We start from the raw sequence: 16,498 nt of genomic DNA on the forward strand, positions 1-16,498 counted from the left end.
TTGATTGTGGTTTGATTTTATTTATTTATTTATTTTTGATGTGATGATCCTATTGTGATAATATTTGTTTATTATTATGAAAATATTACATGATGAATGGATGTCTAATTAATATAGGATGTGACAATTAATATTCAATTTTTTTATAAAATTGATTTAATTTTTACAGGTATTAACACATGCTTAGTTGTGGCTTTTAAAAATGTCAATGAAAAGAACATATAAGTGGCATTTTGTAGTAGTAGTAGTAGTAACTTTGCAAAGTGTCACTAAAATAAGCTCCAATGGTAGTTATATCCATTTAATGGAACAAATGAATTGGATCAAGTGGCATTTATAAAGTTGTTAAAAATATCAATTGTGGCATAACAAGTGTCATTAAAAATACATATAGTGGCATTTTTTAGATTGTAAGTCTTCTTTAATGGCACTTCATAGCGTCACGAATAGTATCTATCATGACATTAAAGTGTCACTGAAAGTCTTTAGCCCTGATGATGTAATAACACTTACAAGTGTCACTGAGTCTTTTTTAATGACTCTTAATAGTGTCACAAATAGTGTTTATCATGACATCAAACTGTCATTGAAAGTTTTTAACCATGATGGTGTAGTGGCATTTGCAAGTGTCACTGAGGTGCCATTAGTACCTACTGTGGTACGGGTATAAATGGCACTTATTTAAAATGTCACAAGATTAAAAAAATGTCATTAGAAGAATAGTTTTATAGTATTTTTAAATGTCACCAAACTAAAAAAATGTTATAGCGAGAATTTTGTAAAGGCCAAAACTCCCTTAAACCCCCCTCTCCCTCCGCCCTTGGGTGGTGGGGTGGGAGTTGTGGTGGGATGGGGTTTGCCAAAAGCGTGTTAGTGGCGCGGAAAGTGATGGTGCGGGAGAGTAATGATTTAAAGAATGAAGATGGAACTCTAAAAAAATAAAGGCAGAACGAGAAATACAAAGATGATAGAGATTTTTTTTTTTTTCTTGATCTTCACAATCTCTACAAACATATGTCAGTGAGTGACAGCGAGTGATATAGAAGAAAAAAAAAAAAAAAACAAAAAACAAAACAAAAAGTTAACCGCTCTGTTAGGAGCTGTGGAAGTCAAGAAAAAAGCGATACCAACCTTTTTCCTTAGAAATAAAGTCTGGATCTAAACAATAGAAAATTAAAAAAAAGTCGACGTAGGGTCCCTCACCTAAAGTCTGGATCTAAACAATAAAAAATTAAAAAAAGTCGACGTAGGGTCCCACACCCAAACCAACCCACCCCAACCCAAAAAAAAAAAAAAAAAAAGTAAAGGAATTTGGCTGGTGCAAAATTTGCGCGTATCAGATCCAAATATTGAGTAGGAAATCAACAACTAAAGGGTTGTTTATGTGGATGGTGTTTTAAATAAATATATTTTTTTTATTTTTTTGAATTAAAAAATTGAGAAAGAAATATAAATATTTAGGTTAATTTTTTAACTTTTTATGAAAAAATATGTATTAAAAAATTGTATAAATTAATATGTAGAGAAAAATTAAGATTGAAAATTGTATAATTATAATTTTTTACTTTTGATGAATAGTAATAACTTTTTAATTTTTTGAATAATTTTTTAATTTTTTAACTACTTTTTAAACTTGACCTAAATTAGTTAAAATTATTACATTAATGTCTTGGGAAGAGACTCTTGAAATCGGGTAACGGCCTACATTATTTTAGTGTATTTTTTTAGGCAGCATTTATGTCTTAGGAAGAGACCCTTGAAATCTCGTAACAGTCTATCTCCACCTTCATTATTTTAAACGGAAATAATGGTACAGTACTACACTAAAAAAAATACTAACGAAAAATATAATATTTTAATTATTAAAATATATAAATTTTATTATTAATTTATAATTTATTTTTCTTGAGCTCATAGACAGGTAATTCCCCCTCATTTTAAAGGTAAATTACAAATATTATTAAAATTTACGTAATTGTCTTTTATAATTTAAAAAATTACATTTTGTCCTTTAACATTTTATCAATCTAAATCCTAATTTTTTTAATTTATTTTCAATATAAACTATTTATCTATTAATATTATTTTAGTCATTAAATTCAATGAAAAATGATATTTTAAACATTTCATATATATTTACATTGAGTTTAATAACTAAAATACTATTTTTCTATCAATTTTATGTAGTAAAAATAAGCGAATGGTTTAAATTGAAAGCAAATTGAAAGATTATGATTTAAATTGACAAAATTTAAAACTCATGATTTATTTTATTAGAAGGCCTCAAACCCTACGTTTAATTTGTAATTGTCCCTAAAATTTGTAACCGTATAATAAATGGTATCTTTTTATTAATCAATTATTAAGAAAATTAATAATTCATAATACTATTAAAAATATATTTCAATTCATAATTTTGATAATTTTATTATTAAATAAAAGGTTGTTAAAAATTTTATTTTTTCTTAACTTTGTTAAATGACAAATTTTGATAAGGAGCTATTTTTAATTTATAGAACTACAGGGGTAATTTGTATTTTATGCAAAACTCAATACATATATTTGTAATTTAATCTTATTATAATTTTTTTAATTAAATAATTAATTTTTTAATCAAGTATTTGGACCAATTTAATGGCATATCTACTAATCTAAACCTTAGAGCAACCATACTCTTTATTTTTTATTAGCTAAAATATAGAAAAGATAATTATTTATTTTGCCTAATTTTTTTTTTTATTTTTATTTTATGTATGTACTCCAACGTTACTATTTATTTTAGCTATCTATATACATAAATTGTTTAAAGAGCCTTCCAAATCTCTTTAAATGTAGCTAGTCTTAAAGAATTTTATTAAAATAGTTATTGTAATAGCTAACCCATTAGAGTGACTAAAATATGATAACAGGGGTGTTTGGTGGATTATAAGGGGCATTATAACTTATTTTAATTTGAAAATTTGTGTCAAATTGTTTAGTGCAATTTCTGCTTACAACTTTTTAGGCCGAAATAGCTTAAATAAGTAAAGAAAAGCTAATTATTTAGAAGCTGAGGAAGAGGTGTTTTTGATTTTTGCTTTCTGATTATCAGCTTTTATCTTATAATAAGTTGCACCAAACAGTACCAATGTTAGCTATTATAGCTAACAACCCTTATTTAAAGAGTCCATTGGAGATGCTCGCATGGGTGTAGCTTGGAGTCAGGGATGTGCTCCATCTAGGTTTTAGATTCAACTATCACTAGGTGCTATCAACTCATTTGGCCATATCTGAGGGTTCTGCCCGAGATTTGTTCGATCTATGTGAAGGGGCGCTTTGCATAGGTCTCGAGATTAGTCAAGGTGCGTGTAAACTAATCCAGACACCTAATCATAAAAATAAAAAAGGTGAACAACTAGACAAATGTTCAATAACTTTAAATAACTCAAACTTGAGATAAATTTTCAAACCTTAAATCATACTCTAAAATATTTTTGGGAAAATTAGCAAAACATCCCTCTCAAATTTTTGGTAATATGAGAAGTTGAATATATTTTTTCTTATTTGTTAAAATCCCTCAATAATATTATTAGAGAAGCTTCAATTCGATATAAATAAATTTTAAATTTATCTGTAACAAGTTGAAATTGCTCTATAAAATTTCTCTTTAAAACATTCAAATTTCTCTATGAAAATGTTGAGAGATCTCAATCATTATGAAAATATTATATATCATTTATCCTATAAAATCTAAATATCAAGAATCTTAAACTAAAAACTCCAATATTTTAACGGCTGTGTCAAATTTTGAAATTCATTATTTTAATGTAATTAATAAGGGTTTTGTTGTTAAGGATACATTAAAGGGGTTTTTTTTTTAAGCTCCCTAATAATAACAATTTTCTGCATAAAGGACATTAAAAGATGTAATACTGCCTCAGGTCCCTAACCAAAGTACCCGCGCATTTTATCAATTTCTTGGACCAAAATACCCTACGTCTGTTCGTCTTCAAATGAGTTGATTTTTTTGACCTGTCCACTGGATATTCTCCTTTGTGATGCTGGTACTGGTGTTGGGTATTTTCCGGCGAGTACGAAAACAAATTCAGCAAAACAAAAGCACTAAGTTTGGCAAATTTGATTTTCTGGATAAACAAACAGAGTGGAGTGGAGTTGATAAATGTATATATATATATATATGATACATACATATATATATACACAATCTGTTGCTTACTGTCTTGACTAGTATATATATGGTAATTAATCAATTAAGACCATTTCTAACCATAATCAAACAGTCACTTTTAGTTATCTTATCTATGGTTGCAAACATATATATATATATATGATACATACATATATATATACAATGTCAGCATATATATATATATATCCAGTGTTGAATATAACATCTTCAAGTTCAAAATTTCTCTGAGTGTTGAATATAACGTCTTTTGATTTTTTGGGTTTAGTAGAATTGGAGTTGTTTCTGGAAAAGCAATATTTAGACCCCTACTTGAAGAATATTGGAAAAAGAAGCTTGAGGAAGAGGCAGTAGTAGAGGAAGGCTTAAAGTGATCCAGAGAAATTTGAATTTTCTCTAGATTCAACCCAGAGAAATTCATACCATTAAGTTTAAAGAAAATCTATCACAAACTCATAGAAGAACTATTAATTTGTTTGTGCAGGAAATTGTGATTGAATCAGCAGCAGCAAAACCAATGACAAATTGATCAAATTAGAGTTTTATCATTCCAGAGAAATTCTGGACCAGAGAAATTTGAATTTTCTCTGGGTTGAATCCAGAGAAATTCTTTGGAAGTCCAGAATTTCTTTGCTTCCAACTGATGATGGACCAGAGAAATTTGAATTTTCTCTGGGTTGAATCCAGAGAAATTCTTTGGAAGTCCAGAATTTCTTTGCTTCCAACTGATGATGGGTTGCTTTCCTTCCAACTGTCAAAATTGAACTGCTTTTTGTGCATTTGGGGCTTCTTATTGAAGCTTCTTGTGTTCTTATTTTTGTAAATTTCTCTGGCTTGCTACATTTGTGTTTCTCTATTGTGTAATTTTATCTGGCATGTTTATGTTTCTTCATTATTTTCTCAAGCAAATTATCTGTGGCTTACTACTCTATTGGTGTGGCTAATTTTCTCTGGCCAAATTACGTTTCTTACTTGTGTGTCTAATTTTCTCTGGCAGCATTTATAATTTTCTTTGGCCACATTATGTTTATGTCTTGTGTCTAATTTTCTCTGGCATATTTATTTTGTTCAATGCTCCATTTCCTCAAAATTTCTCTGTTGTGTAATTTTCTTTGTCATGTTTATGTTGCTACCTTGTAATTTTCTCTGTTGTGTAATCATTGCTACCTTGTGATTTTCTCTGCGATTTAATGTTTATGTTTTCATTCTATAGAAATGGCAAAGTGCAGAAGCAGCACAACCCCAGAGACCCCGAAAAAGAAACCAAAAGTCTCTGTGTCTGCGTCTTATGATCTTAGATCAAAACGCAGCAGCAGCACCAGAACACCACAAAAAAAACAAGTTCAAGTTGAAGAAGCAATAAGCATCAAGATCAAGACACCAACTTTAAGGGTGATTTTCACTCAACTACAAGCTTAACATTTTCTCTGTCATTTTCATTGGATTATAATAACAAACCTACGATTTTCTCTATACTACAAAGAAAAGTCCAGAAATATGAATAGTGCAAAAAAAAAAAATGAAAAGTGCAAAGAAAACATATCAGAAAACTTTGAAAAGTGCAAACATATAAAAACACAACATATAAGTCCAGAGAAATTTGTAATACTTATCATTTGTAATACAATCATATGATTTTCTCTGGACTACAAAGAAAAGTCCAGAGAAATTTGTGAACTTATATTCACTTTCAATATAACAAAAACAAAAACACATTAACATCAAAAGACAAAAATATATTAAACACAAGCACATAAAAAAATCACAGAGAAGATCTGTTATGTTCACAAAACATTCAATTCAAAAAATTTAAAAAAAAAAACAAAACACTTACTACTCTATTGCTACATCTGTAAATTTCTCTGCCTACTTACAATTTTCTCTATGATTTTCACTACGCTACAAACTTACAATTTTCTCTGTGATTTGAGTTCAATTATAGTAACAAACCTGCAATTTTCTCTGCACTACACAAAAAATGCAAAGTGAACAAAAAACAGAGCACAAAAACGTAGAAAAACAGAGCACCAAAAAGCAACTCATAACCATGTTGACAGAGAATGAAAAAGCAACTCCAAAAATCAAAATCAACTCTATCGAAAATTCATCAAAAATAGATAATGAAAAATTAACTTCAAAAATCAAAAACAACAACACTGAGTTCGTCTCTCTCACATTGATCAAAACTAAAAACAAAAACCTAATTCAACACCTACACAATCAAATCAAATCAAAAATTGAAAACTTATCTAATTCAACTCCACATGAAATCAAATCAAACACAATGAACCAGATTTCAACTCCTACACGATCGATCAACACCTACAAACAACGAACATGATTTCAACTCGTACAGGATTTCAACACCTACAAACAACGAACAGGATTTCAACACCTACAAAAACCCTAGAAAATCTCCACAAAAATCTGAATCGTCAAGTTCATCCTCACGTAATCTCCCACAAAATATCAATATGATCTTTAGCTGCCAAATTCAAAACAACGTATATTATAAACAAGGGTAAGACAGGTATTTTACACTTTAAAATAATATTGAGGGACCTTAGGCTACAAAAGAACACATTGTGGACCTAATCCATTACTAAAAGTTAAATAGGGACCTTAAACCGATTTTCCCTACATTAAATTATCTTACCTACCTCTACTATCATAGAAAATAGGAAAAACTATAAATATATTTTGCTAAAGACTAAAATATCATTTTTTCCAATTATTTCTATTTCAAAATTATATATATTTCATAATAGAGTTTATTTTAATTTAATATTTTTTTTCAGAAAACTAAATGCATTTATTTTTAAATAAAATTTCATGATTTTTTAAAAAAATTTTAATGCTTTATTTTATAACAAATATAAAACATTATATGCCCTTTATTTTTTTTGGATTCATTTTCCTTTATTATTTTTTAAAAATTGTTAGATTAATTTTCCTTTTTTTTCTTCTAATTTTTAGATTCACTTTCCTTTCCCTTTTTTTTCTTTTTTTTTTTAATTTTTAGAAAAAAAAAATAGAAAAAATAATAATAAATGCATTTAAAAATTCGAAAAAAAAACCCACGAAATTTTATTTTAAAATAAATGCATTTAGTTTATGATAAAAATATTAAAAAAATAAACTCCATTATGAAAAATATATAATATTAAAATAAAAAAATTGGAAAAAATAAGATATATTTATAACTTCTCTATTTTCTATGATGAATAAAACTGCATGTATACTTAATGAATGATTTAAAGTGATTTAATACATCTTTAAATCTCGTTTGTTAATTTTACATTTTAATAAAAAAAATTAAAAAATTATTGTAAATTACCACAGTTAATTTTACTTTCTTTATTATTCTTTTTATAAAAGTAAAAAGAGGTGTGTTATTATCAAAATTGAATCAATAAGACCAACTCATACCTGTCTTCCTTTTTTAAATCCTAGACATGCGCCGGTGATTTTGCGATATAATTATAAGGTGGGTTGATTGACTCGTACATACTCACAAAATCTCTGTTCAATGTGACGTTTTTCCATAGTTTGCTGATATTTTTTAAAATTTTAAATTTTGTTTTCAAAACGGAGGACCTGGAGTGTGAGTGTGAGAGAGTGTGTGTGTGTGTGTGAGAGAGAGAGAGAGAGAGAGAGAGAGAGAGAGAGAGAGAGTGTTTGCGTTATGATATATAGAACTCAATAACAACTGACAGAGTGGTGTTTGGCTCACCAATTCGGTACTGTAATAACTGCAAATGCGGTGAGATTAATACACGCACATAACCCATTCACATTCACGTAGAGAGAAAAGTGTTTGAATCGATTGATTTCTGAAGAGAGAGAGAGAAGAGAGAATTTGAATGGGCGGCGGCGGGGAAGGTGTAGGAGGGACAACGTTGGAGTTCACCCCCACATGGGTCGTCGCCGGCGTTTGCACTGTCATCGTCGGCATTTCCCTCGCCGTCGAACGCCTCCTTCACTTCACCGGAAAGGCAATCTCTCTATATCTATATCTATATCTATATCTATATCTATGATCAGTTCTGTTTTTACTCTGAATTTCAATTTAGAAAGTTTATCTATTTCACCCTATATATATATATATATATATATATATATGATTGCAGTATCTGAAGAGGAAGAATCAAAAGCCCCTCTTTGAAGCTTTACAGAAAGTCAAAGAAGGTGCCTAAAATTTCATGTTGTTTGAAATTATTGCAAACTGTATTCTCTCTCAATTTTGTTTCTAAGTCTAATTATTATATTATTTATGGAAATGTGGGTTGGGAGCAGAGTTGATGGTGTTAGGGTTCATTTCGCTACTTCTGACTGTATTCCAAGGCAGTATAATCAAGATATGTGTTAATCAGAGTGTTACCCATCACCTCCTTCCTTGTAAGCTCCCATCACAATCTTCTTCCCACCAAGGAGATTCTTCTTCTAACACCACTGAAACTACTTCCCATCATCGCCGTTTGCTCGCTGAACAATTACCCGGGGCCAATTACTGTGCTGCGAAGGTGATCGGATTATCCCCTTGCCTCCCCCCTTGATTCTGTTTTTGTGACGAATTTGTAAGAATTGTTTGCATTTGTGAACTTCGTCCATATGCATTTGCTAGGCAATTTTTTATAATCAGAAGAATGTGCATGTAAACCCCATTGGCTTAGGCAATAAAGAATTACTGTATTGAACTGATCTTTTTTCCTACTCTCATAATTACAACTTTCTAATTCAATCCTGGTCTTGTTTTCAATCTTTATAAGTAAATATTCACTATATTTTATACTCTGTTTTGGATTGTCTCAAAACACACTTGTGTTGTTATTTTAATTCCATGATAAGTTCATATTCGGGTTGTTATTTTCTGTAGTCGCATATGAATATCCACATTGATAATTCTAATTACTATTTTCTTTTTCTTTGTGCAGAATAAGGTTCCATTGTTGTCTGTAGAAGCATTGCATCATCTACATATCTTTATCTTTGTGCTAGCCATTGTCCATGTGACTTTTTGTGTTCTCACTGTTGTATTTGGAGGGGCAAAGGTGAGCATGACATTTGTTTCTACTCTTTCCTCAAGCTATGTCTTGTTAACTTACCACATACAAACATTGGGGTGTGGTCCAATGGTCTAGTAGCCATACCTTAGGGTGTGGTGAGTAGGAGGTCTGGGGTTCGAGTTGATGGAGCATTGGCGGACCCTTCAATTGTAATCTAACTATACTAGCATACTAATGCTATGTTTGACACACACACAAAAAAAAAAAAAAAGGAAAAAGGAAAAAAAATCTTACCACATACTAGTTTTATAATCTTCTGCTGTAATTGTGTGTTTATCGTGACATAGATACGTCTTTGGAAGCACTGGGAAGACTCCATTGCAAAAGATAATTATGATACAAAACAAGGTGAGAGTTACTGCCCATTAAAGCTCAACAAAATTTGCTCTGTTTTTTTTGGTGACTATTTTAATTATGGTGTGTATGCACATGCCATGCACATATGCATTTACGTGATAGATTTTCACTCTTAGGAGTATGTTATGGAAACTGTTCAATATGGATCATATTTCTTCTACTAAAGAAGACCTGAATTCAACTAAGGTCTATGTTAACCGATTGATTGTGAAGACTTTAAGCAGTTGTTTGCTTCTGCTGTTATTATTAGAATTATGAAAAGAATACACTTTGGGAATCTGATTTTATTTATCAAAAAAAAAAAAGAAAAGAAAAGAGAATCTACTTTGGGAAAGGAAGAAGAAAATAAAATTGTGACACCAATGCTCTTGGCATAAGATAGTAAATATTTTGGAGCTTAATTGCTTTCATCCTGTGTCCTCTGTAAGTTTTACTTTGATCTGGTTCATAATACTTCTAGTCTGTGCACGTTATTTGTGCAGTTTTGGAGCCTAAGCTCACTGATGTCCGTCAACATGACTTCATCAAGGGTCGCTTTCTGGGTATTGGTAAAAATTCAGTGATGTTAGGCTGGTTGGTAAGTTCTTATCCTCTCATGGTAGAATGCGTCTTCCATTCTCCCATTTTGCAGAAAATGGTACTGTTTGACATTTCTGCATACCTCTGATCCTATGATGCCTAATGTTTCTCCTAAGACATTGGTTTCACCTTGATCCATTATTTTCTTTAATAGTAGACCTTCAGGATGATATGACACAAACTGGTGTAACATCCTAAGTCTGTTGTGGCTTGGCTGCGCCAGCCCTGGCTTGGTTTCACCTTGGTCCATTTTCCCATTCTGGTCTTGTTGCTTTTATTTTAGCAATACCCTGTTTACAAATTGAACCAACTATCACTTAAACATTGCTCTTAATTGTGAAATATAAAATAATGTATCTTGAACTGTCTCATTGTTGGGTAGCTATATAATCTGAAACCACTTGAATGATATGCTTATTGTTTTCTAAAATGCATTGAGTCATACTTGTAATGCCTTGTTATGTTGTACTTTTCAGTATTCCTTTTTCAAGCAATTTTATGGATCCGTCACCAGATCAGACTACATGACACTGAGACTTGGTTTTATCATGGTAAGTATCTGATGTTGTGTGGTAAGTATCTGATGTTGTGTGGTTTGTGTTTGCTTTTATATTTGTTTATTTTTCTTATTGCTACTTCACAAGCATTTGCGTTAATGTCGAATATTATTTTTTTTTTTACTGGTAGACACATTGCAGGGGAAACCCAAAGTTCAATTTTCACAAGTATATGATCCGTGCCCTGGAAGATGATTTTAAGAAAGTTGTTGGCATAAGGCAAGTGATGACTGGGATTACCTGTTTAAATGCTACAGCTTCTTATGGCTTCTTTTGTTTGTTCATTGGGCATATTGCCAAAATTAATTATTTATTTTCTTAGGAAAAAAAAAGAAGAGTTTTTAGTGCTGGTTTTCCATTGTTTAGTACTAGGAGGGTATTGCCTAAAAATAGAATTTCCTTTTATTTTAATATCCATCTTTGTTCCTTTTCTTTTTTTTTTTTCATGGGTTAATGTCAGATTTGGTTGGTTGCAGTTGGTATCTATGGATATTTGTGGTCATCTTCTTGTTGCTGAATGTCAGTGGTATGTTACTTTCACTTTAAATCCTAATGCCAAATGTTGTCAAGTGAATTGATTATTTTCTTGAGCTTTAATTTTAGTTTCATGTTGTTGCTCAATGTTATTGGGGTTCAGTCAAATGTTTAGGTTTGTTACTCAAAAAGTGCTTGGAGTTTTCTATTTTGATTTATTTATTTTTAATTTTTGTGTGTGGGTGCTCAAATTAGATGGGAAGAGGTTTAGACTCTTCCAAAGTTACAGTGACAAGTTCCTGAACACAAAAGTTGGTCTCCTCCCAAATTTCTGGATTCACCTGCACAAATCTCTGTGATATTCATTATCCTTTTTTTTTAATTTGTGTCATTATATTATTGTTTCTGGCTTTGGCACATGTTAAGATATTTAGATGAAAAGTGATTTATTATTTTGTTTTGCAGGGTGGCATACCTATTTTTGGATAGCTTTCATTCCTTTCATCGTGAGTTGTTCTAATATAATCTGCGTACTTGGTCATGCATTTTTTACCTATCATAATTGTCTTCTCAATGTTTTATTTTACTCCTCAAAAAATTATGTTCAATGAATATGTCAAATTTTTTATATCTTGTGTTTGCTTGCTGTTTTATCTGAACTTGTATAAAATCCTTTGAATTTCAAGTTTCAATTCCCATAAGACGTATTTAAAATTGTGAAGAGCATGTGCTCCACCTGTACAATGTGATCTTTGAGTAGCTATTTTGTCCTGGGAGCATGTTATAGTGCTTGTAACATTTTACTTATAGCAAATGAACAATTGTGTTTCTCTTGCATGTTTGCTTGGATTTCCATTTTGGAAATCAAGTACCGAAAATTTTTGGTTGTGGGTTGAGAGAGCAGCGTACAACTGTTTGATGTATTGATAAGTTGTAGCATGCTCTGACAATATGTTCTTTCACCCTTATTTTTTATGCCCATAACTGAGATTCATTCATTGACAGTTACCATAGTTATGAAGCCTGTTAACCAATATTTAACTAATGGTGGCATGAATATAAGCTATCAAACAACTTTGAATTTCAAGTGCGATGGCCAAAGCCACTTGAAGGGCGTAATAAACTAATAATTTGAATTGCACTCCCATCAATGAAGTTACCAAGCAAGACAAAATTCACAGAAACCATCAGATTATAAGAAATAATTAACTCAAATTTATTTTAGTACTTTATATTTAAATAGTAATTATTTATATTTACCAAAAAACAATTTGTAGTTGACACTAATCTCCAATATTTATTCATATTTCAACTATAAATAACGATGGTTCTGTCTATTCAATGCTACTGTATCTGATGCATCTCTCTTTTTTTTGGTCGAAATACCTGATACATATCTTAGTATTAGTTAACAAGACATGGGAACTTTATATTCTAAAGCACTTCCAATGACTTGTCTTTATCTCTCTAGTTTAGTATCACTCGCATAGCTGGTCAGTTTGACATAGAACTTTAATGGCTAATGGGTTGTTCTTATGAAAGTGTTATTGTTTATGACGTCTCTTATATGTAATTATATCTGTTATTTATTTTTCAGCTTCTACTAGCTGTGGGCACTAAGCTGGAGCATGTAATCAGCCAGTTGGCTCATGAGGTTGCAGAGAAACATGTTGCAATAGAAGGGGAATTAGTAGTTCAACCTTCAGACGATCATTTTTGGTTTCATCGGCCCCGTATTGTCCTTTACTTGATACATTTCATACTATTCCAAAATGCTTTCGAGATAGCATTTTTCTTCTGGATATGGGTAAAGCTGATATGAAATTGCTTCTTCTCATTTTTCTTAGAACTAGTATTTCCAGATATTTTTATATGCTTGAATCACTTGCAGGTTCAATATGGTTTTGACTCTTGCATAATGGGACAAGTCCGTTATATAGTACCGAGGCTTGTTATAGGGTGAGAACCATTGACAGCTTTTCTCCTTGAATTCTTTCTCATTTTGGCTTTTCTAAATTTTAGTGTCTCTCTGAATATGTGTATACACACTATATGATGCATTGTTTTGTAATCCTAATTCGATTTGTTTACTGTTAAGAGTTACAATGAACATTATCATTTGTCCTTTTAGGGTATTCATCCAGGTGCTCTGCAGTTATAGCACCCTACCACTCTATGCCATCGTAACACAGGTAAGTTCAATGGCAGTCTAATGCAATAATAATATAACTTGGCATGTGATGGACAAATCTGATCCCATTTATTTGTTCTTTTTCACTTTATTTTTTTCTTGTGTGCGTGTGCAATGAAATGAAGATGGGAACTTCTTTCAAGAAAGCAATATTTGATGAGCATGTGCAAGTGGGGCTTGTTGGTTGGGCTCAGAAAGTGAGGAAGAAGCAGTTGAAGGCGGCAACTAATGTCTCTGTTGGAGGAAAATCTACTGATGGTTCAACTACGGGAATTCAGTTGGGAAGACTTGCCGGCAAGGAATCTGCACCAGAGGATATTTCGCCCACAACTGCTGCTGCTCAAGGACATAATAAATAAGATCTTCAGACTTTTGGAAATGGTAGTAGGCACAGGCTTCTCTCTCTCAATTTTAATTTTGTCGGTTTTGTGCCCATGATGGCAATATATCTATATGAATGATTAAAACTCGGTTGAATCTCAGGTGTGTATATTTTGTGGGCTTAATAGAAGTAATTATATTAATTATGTCAGCGATTTGCCCAGTTTTGAAGTATGGTTATTCCTCGAGATCATCTTCCTCTCCAAAACCCTGTAGTAATTGGAGCCCTGTGCACTCACTGAGTATGAGGGACCTAAATGATTTTTATCTGTGAAAGAAAACTGTCAAAGCTTATGAGGTTCTTTCTAATACATATTTCATACATGTATGTGTATACATAGTTATTTGGGGTATGAGCTACCTGGTTGGTACATTGTATTATTAATTTTTTCACATATATATGTCCTTACTTTATGTCATATATATATATATACACACACATATGCAAGTGAAATAAAACAATAAAAGTGTATAAGGTGATAAATATTATTTGTGGAAACTGTGTGGGTAATTTTCTGACCACACTGCCCGCCTAGTAATCAGCTGGAGAGCACCGGCAGAATAGATGGTTTCAACAAACCTGTAACAGAAAGAAAAGGCTCCGGCGGTGGCTCTTCCACCCGGGGGCACTCCGACGATCAAGTCAGTATATCTCTCAAAGATAATCAAGTGCTAAACTCACAAGATTGAGTATAAAACTGCATACCTTAAACCCACGGGGGTGCCTCTCTTTTTATAGCCAATACAATCTTAGTCCCAAAAGGAGCCTAGCCCTAATGGACTTAGGATTACTGCTAATCTGGGACTCCCAGTGAGATTAGGATAAACTCTCTAAGAGTCTTATCTTTATCCAAACTGTAATCTTCTCCCAATCTAGGACTCTTGTCCATATCCAAGTTGAGTTCCTTCTTCATTCTAGGACTCTTGTCCCTTATCTGCTTATCTCGGATTCCAATATCTTCGGAGGCAACCTCGGCCTAGCCAAGATGACCTCGGCACAACGACCAAGACACGTGGCACCTCGGCTGACACGTCGGCGTCACCTTGCCACGTGTTGGTACTCAGAAAATACATCCTTACAACTGCCCCCTAGGTTCTATTACCTCGGCATTCTGAGGTGATGGAACCTATATCTGTATTTTTCTTCCATTACCTCGGCGCAAGAACTTCTCGGCCGAGATTGTCAAGTCGATATGTCTTGTTTTCAAGAATCAAGAACTCGAATGAACTTTCCCACGCGCATGAGCTGTCATGCATTACTTCTCAATCGTTTCCTGCATACGTTTTATTTGTACTGGCCCGTGCATGTGACGCGCTTTTTAGCCGTCTTAATCTGTCTGCGCCGTCTGACGCATGCGGTTTTCCAGGCGCAATAAATGCCCTGTTTTGCCGCCGTTTCAAGTTTTTGATAAAACTTTTCTTTCCATCTTCATTCCTTTACTTTTGCATTCGATTTTCTGGCTCTCTCTCTCTCTAAACTTTCTCAAATCCGCCATTGCTCTAGCTCCAAGCTCTGCAACCGTCTTCATTCTTTCATTCCAGCGAAGCTTTCGTCGTCCTGTCTTGTCTGCAACCGTTGCCTTACCTCGGCGACTTTCATTCCGGCTTCATTTGTTCTGGTAAGCCTTTGTTCCTCTTATTCCCAATTTCTTTTATGTGCTTTCGTTTACTTACTGCCATTATTGCGCTGTTCAAACCTTTGATTTGCTGAACTATTCATCTGGATGCGTCTATTCCATGATTTTACTCATATCTTGAACACTTGCACTGTTTTAATACTTTTCTTGCCACTGTTCTTGACCTTTTACTTTTGTATTTCTTTCGCTTTTGAGAACCATACCTCTGTTCTTCGTTTCTGAAACGTCATTCTTTGTTTCTTGTTTTCTGTTTTTCCTTTCCAAATCTGTGCCTTTGTTCTTCATCTTCATAGTTCTTAGGCTTGGGATTTGTTTGTAGAACCTTTAATTTAGGGAAAACTGAAGCAAGCCATACCAATACTCTCCTAGGTTTTTGCCAAGGTTCCAATAACCCTTTAAGAATACCTTCTTTCTAAGACCTAGCCCTCTGATTTTAGGCCGACGTTATGGGTATGTGGAGATATAGGGTAAATACCCCAACCAAACTTGAGTACTTTAGGCAAGAGTTCTCCATCCCTGCCGATGTCCACCTGAGATTGGCTGGGGATGATGACTCCATTATGCCTACAGACAATACGATGCCTTTTCCTATTGTAGCCTTTACTGAATGTGGACTCCAGCTTCCACTTAATCCCCTTTTTTGCGAAGTTCTCCACTACTATAGGTTGAACCCCATGCAACTTACCATCAACTCCTATCGAGTGATTAACGGTATCATAACCCTAGCTAGGCAGGAGAACGTTAGGATCACCCTTGCCGATATACAGTATTGTTACACCATGTGCCCCCTTAACCTGAAGGAAAAAGGTTACGTCTACTACCTCAAGCCGAGGTCTACTGAATTCAAAATCGTAGCCGACCTTCCAGACGCTAACAAGGGGGCTGGAGATGATTATGTTATCGCTTCGGGAAATTGGGAGTTTGGTGCAGATGAGGACGCCCATCTCTACCCTCTTCCCCGATCAATTAAAGAGGGCAAGGGTAAGAGCCCAGTGTCAATATTTAGTTATTTCTGTTCAAGTCTTTAATACTTTCTGTTTCTAATCATTGTTTGTTTGTCCTGCAGATCT

At 32.8% G+C, this 16,498-nt stretch overlaps 1 protein-coding gene across 2 annotated transcripts; it reads left to right on the forward strand.

Moving 5' to 3' along the window:
• The first annotated feature begins 7,586 nt into the window (after positions 1-7,586).
• LOC114261338 (MLO-like protein 1) lies at positions 7,587-13,942 on the forward strand. 2 transcript variants are annotated; one of them, XM_028201608.2, is made up of 14 exons: positions 7,587-8,181; positions 8,317-8,374; positions 8,483-8,709; positions 9,121-9,237; positions 9,540-9,600; positions 10,092-10,186; positions 10,665-10,739; positions 10,876-10,964; positions 11,222-11,271; positions 11,685-11,725; positions 12,817-13,026; positions 13,111-13,178; positions 13,351-13,411; positions 13,536-13,942. In XM_028201608.2, the coding sequence occupies exons 1-14, from the start codon at positions 8,050-8,052 to the stop codon at positions 13,767-13,769; spliced, it is 1,518 nt and encodes a 505-aa protein (XP_028057409.2). In that variant the 5' UTR covers positions 7,587-8,049; the 3' UTR covers positions 13,770-13,942. The 2 variants fall into 2 exon arrangements, with proteins under 2 accessions (XP_028057409.2, XP_028057410.2); XM_028201609.2 differs by lacking the exon at positions 13,351-13,411.
• Positions 13,943-16,498: the final 2,556 nt, after the last annotated feature.

Source organism: Camellia sinensis, chromosome 3 (genome assembly GCF_055761805.1).
Source record: "Camellia sinensis isolate YWXY chromosome 3, ASM5576180v1, whole genome shotgun sequence".
Taxonomy (NCBI): domain Eukaryota; kingdom Viridiplantae; phylum Streptophyta; class Magnoliopsida; order Ericales; family Theaceae; genus Camellia; species Camellia sinensis.